This window comes from Sinocyclocheilus rhinocerous, unplaced genomic scaffold, assembly GCF_001515625.1.
Source record: "Sinocyclocheilus rhinocerous isolate Xijiao unplaced genomic scaffold, SAMN03320098_v1.1 scaffold1243, whole genome shotgun sequence".
NCBI lineage: Eukaryota > Metazoa > Chordata > Actinopteri > Cypriniformes > Cyprinidae > Sinocyclocheilus > Sinocyclocheilus rhinocerous.
The window spans coordinates 782,903-787,466 of NW_015626033.1; the positions used below are offsets into that span (position 1 = coordinate 782,903).

At 39.6% G+C, this 4,564-nt stretch overlaps 1 protein-coding gene across 1 annotated transcript in view; it reads right to left on the minus strand.

Annotated features, from left to right (window-relative positions):
• pcnx4 (pecanex 4) overlaps positions 1-4,564 on the minus strand; it is a 20,695-nt gene that overhangs the window by 10,191 nt on the left and 5,940 nt on the right. The window contains exons 3-7 of the mRNA XM_016511030.1: positions 3,650-3,832; positions 2,741-3,261; positions 2,023-2,123; positions 1,787-1,906; positions 1,333-1,693 (exon numbers count right to left, since the gene is read on the minus strand). Coding sequence (XP_016366516.1) covers positions 1,333-1,693; positions 1,787-1,906; positions 2,023-2,123; positions 2,741-3,261; positions 3,650-3,832 — 1,286 coding nt within the window. The remainder of the gene's footprint in view (positions 1-1,332; positions 1,694-1,786; positions 1,907-2,022; positions 2,124-2,740; positions 3,262-3,649; positions 3,833-4,564) is intronic.

The window sequence follows — 4,564 nt, forward strand, 5'->3', positions numbered from 1 at the left end:
CATTTCCGTCACACGCTTGATGTATTCGGCCAATCATAATGCACTGGATAGCTGGCCAATCAGAGTACACCTCGCTTTTTCAGACCGATGAGCTTTGTAAAAATCGACGCGTTTCAGAAAGGCAGGGCATAGAGGAGAAATAATAATGTACAGTATGTGGAAAATAATGTGTTTTTTGAACCTTAAACCGCATAAACACATTTCATTACACCAAATACACAAAATACTGTTCTTTTTAGCAGCATCATATGACCCCTTTAACAAATGCATTGCTATTTTTTACAAGTTATTATTTAAAGCTGCAGTCCGTAACTTTTTTTGTGTTCAAAATTTACAAAAAATCATATAAGCGAGTACATCATGAATCCATTTTCCAAACCGTGTTTTTGGCTTGTCCTGAATCACTACGGTACACCTATAATAAGTGTTTATATTCGGACTATTTCAGACTGGTACTGGTGGAACGGCTGCGGAGTAGCCCAGAACCTGCGTGATTCGTCATAGACATAAACAGAGAGAAGTAGCTCCGGCTACAATGTTCTTCCACAAGATGCACGCAGTTCTGTTTATTAACCGCTAGAGCACCAAAAGTTATGGACTGCAGCTTTAATAATGTTCCTTAACCTGTACATTACAGCAATAATAAAAACAAACAATAAAGGCCATCGGCTTCTAAATCCACTTTCTGTAATGCTTATACAATGGCTTTTATGTAATTTATGTCTTTATCTTAAATTGGCAGCTTTTCTTAGCAAATATTTACATTTACACTACTATTTAATTTTGGGGTTGGTAAATTGCTTTTTTTAATCTATTTGTAAGAAGTCTCCTATGTTCAGTAATATTGTGAAATATTGTGAATTTAAATGGCTGATTTCTGCATTGTAATATACTTTAAAATGCTAATTTGTCTTGTGATGGCAAAGCTGAATTTTCAGCAGTCATTACTCCAGTCTTCAGTGTCACATGATCCTTCAGAAATCATTCTTATATACAGATTTGGTGCTCAAATAACATTTCTTATTATTAGCAATCTTAAAAACAGTTGTGCTGCTTAATGTTTTTGTGGAAACCATGATAATTTTTTTAGGATTCTTTGATGAATAGAAAATTCAAAAGAACATTTAATTTTTTTTGGGTGGGAGTAATGTAAACTGTCACTTTGGGCCAATTTAATGTATCCTTTAATCCAAAGTGACTTAAAATACCCATGACTTTGGCATTGTTAGCGCTATGCTCTACTGTTTGAGCTAGAGAAACATTCTAAAATATGATTCTGAGCGGAGACTGTGCTAGAGATCAGCAATATGTTTCTCAGCTGGTCTCACTCACCAAATGCACCACTAGCAAATGCAGGTCTGATAGCAGATGCAAGTCTTTTGCAGAGCTGCTGGTAATATACAGAATCTGGGCAAGGGCAGGCAGTGCCTGGGGTGCCCGGCCACGAGCGCAGTGGTCTGGGGAATCCCACCAGGAACACAGGTAGTGTGAAGAGAGGAAGGAGAGGGGCAGACAGAAGGGCAGAGAGAGCCACAACACCTAGCAAAACTGGGAACAGAGCAGCATTGAGTGCTAGCAGAGTTCCCGCCGACTGACGACGCTGTTTACTCTCTGTCCAGGACGTGATCAACACCGTAAGAGCAAAACTCAGCTTACATACAAACTGAGATACACGATTCACAACTAGAGAGACCTGCCAGAAAAGGGGATGGATAAGAAAAGTGTTATTATACAAATATCCCTGCAATTTTATTAAAGTAAATGCATTTAGTTAGGTTTGGCTCACCAGTATCAGCTGCACTGTAGTGCCCAACTCATTCCAGCGTGCGACTCTGTGCCCCCCTGCAAGTCTGATGATCACCACCAACACCATCTGCAGCAAAGCAGCCTCAGAGCTCTGCCACACCTGCCGTGCCAAAGGCCAAAGAGTCAGGGGCCAAAGATCAAGGGGGTATTTTGGTGAAAGAGTGCTGTTCATGTCCTCATATTGCTTCAAGAAGGTGTAACAATAAACTTACGTACCATCCTGAATGCCCGTGTGAAGCCAATGGCGAGAGAGACCGTGTGCACTTTCTCTAGAGATTCATCCACAGACAAAAACGCAATCATCGCCAGCGGACTCGCTGTGAAGTCAAATACGAAAATTCACATTAAATGCACACATAACAGAATTATGCGCTGGCAGAGATGCACCCATTTAAAAGTTTTCATCAGTACTGATAAACCAATGAAATATATATGTATATACATACTAATTTTATAAACTCATTTTTTATAATATGAATTCTGTACTTTGTCAAAATAAAAAAAGCAATAAAAACTCCATAATTCGAATTGCTACAAAATTTAACACTCACAACATTTCAATGTACAGTATGTTATTAATTTTGAGACTTGCTTAACAGTAGTATTAAATTATTAAGTAATATTTTATTTTTAATTATTATAAAGCATTTTTTAAAGATTAAGTTTCAGTGAATGTTAAATTATAAAAAATGACACTTACATTTTTAGGTGCATGTACAATTAAATATTTATTGTAAAATTCCCAATACTGACAAGTAGCGATACATTTAAAAAACTTGATAATCAAACAAATAACCAATGTAGCATTGATATATATCATGCATCCATATGTGTTATCAATGCCAAGTCAACATCTCCCTGCAACAGACTATACAGATAAACAGAAAGACAAAGGATTGTTTCTTTAGTTGGTACAGTGCAAGCATCTCCTCACCGAGGTTCAATAGGATCCTCCGGATGATCCCTGCGACACGCAGACCTCGGGTCTTCTGCCTGAAAGCCTGGGCAGTCGTGACCCGTTTGGGGTACAGTGGGTTGAGCATGGCACCTCCCAGCACACACGCCCCCTGGAGCTCTCTCAGCAGACGAGTGAGAAGAAACAGAGCTATAAGGATCCAGCCGACCACCTCCTGTGGGCTTGGGGCTACAATATAAGACTCCCAGTGCTCTATAGAATTCACACCCAACGTTAGATTCCCTGAGTTGATGAAGTAAAGCTGATGAAGGAGTCCAGCCTCAGTCAAAGCTCCTATAATGAACATCAGGGAAAGAGGAAGTCCCCACCAGCCCAAACCCAAGGTCGGAGATGTGCCCTTCACCAGCACCAGCAGCTGGGTCAGGTCCTGGCTGAGGAGGTAACCCATTGCAACAGTGAACAGAACCACACCCAATGAGGAGGGAATGAAGAAGGTACAGATGGCAACACACACAGATGACAGAAGCATCACCAAGAGCCTGAAAAAAAAGAAAAAGAGAAGATCATAGTTAAAGGGATCGCACACTTGACTTTTATACAATAGAAGTCTGATTAAAGAGTGCAAGCCTTCACCAGAAAGGACTGCAATGTAGACCAAACTTAGTTAGTCTGGTTATATGAGATCAGATTTATTGCTCACCTGATGTTGGTGGACATGGCTGACCCACCCAGGCCGTGCACTAAGGTCTGTTCCATGGCCCAGAGCGAAAGAGCGTCCAGTGAAAAAAAAGAAAAACAGAAGATCATAGTTAAAGGGATCGCACACAATAGAAGTCTGATTAAAGAGTGCAAGCCTTCACCAGAAAGGACTGCAATGTAGACCAAACTTAGTTAGTCTGGTTATATGAGATCAGATTTATTGCTCACCTGATGTTGGTGGACATGGCTGACCCACCCAGGCCGTGCACTAAGGTCTGTTCCATGGCCCAGAGCAAAAGAGCGTCCAGCGGCGAGAGCATTCCCAGAGCCCAAAGCACCGGCAGAACCACAAACAATACGTGAAGCACCTGAGCTGCTACTTGCAATTCTACCACACCAGAACCTGAAAACCTGAGAGGAGAGAGAGAGACTGAGATCCAGGAGAATAATACGTCAGGTTCAGCAATGACTCTTGACATTCATACTCATACAATCCTCATAAGATTAGGTTATATAACAACAGTCTCAAAGAAAACACTCAAATAAATCTCAGCATTTACATTTATTTAGCAGATGCTTTTGTCCAAAGCGACTTACTGAGGAACAAGACAAGCAATTTTTCTAAGAGCCATTAATATTTGCAGTACACAATGCCAGGTTTCAAGTATAAGCTCATAACACTCAGCATATGAATCAATGACAAGATGCTCAATTTTTTGTCTGAAATCTATTAATTTACGCAAAGAAACAATAAAAATATCATTCATACATACAATTAATTAAATACACCTCTTCTATGTCTGAGCATTTTTGAGCATGTTTTGAATTTCAGAATAAATATTGATTTTAATATTTCCTGAGAGGCATAAAGATCGTCATGAAATGGAAAACCTTATAAAAAGAACAAATCTTGAAAAGAAAAGTCTTATGTAGTTTGGGAAATTATTTCTCTGAAAAATACAGGTTTGATATACACTATCATTCACTCGGTGTATTAAATGCCGCTCCATCTGAAAGCACGTGATGGAGATTTACTATTAATCACAGAACCGGCTTTACTGACGAGATGCGCATGATAATGGCATGCGATTAATCGTGCAGCCCTAGTTTTCATTCATCAATAAATCCTGAAAAAAGCATCAC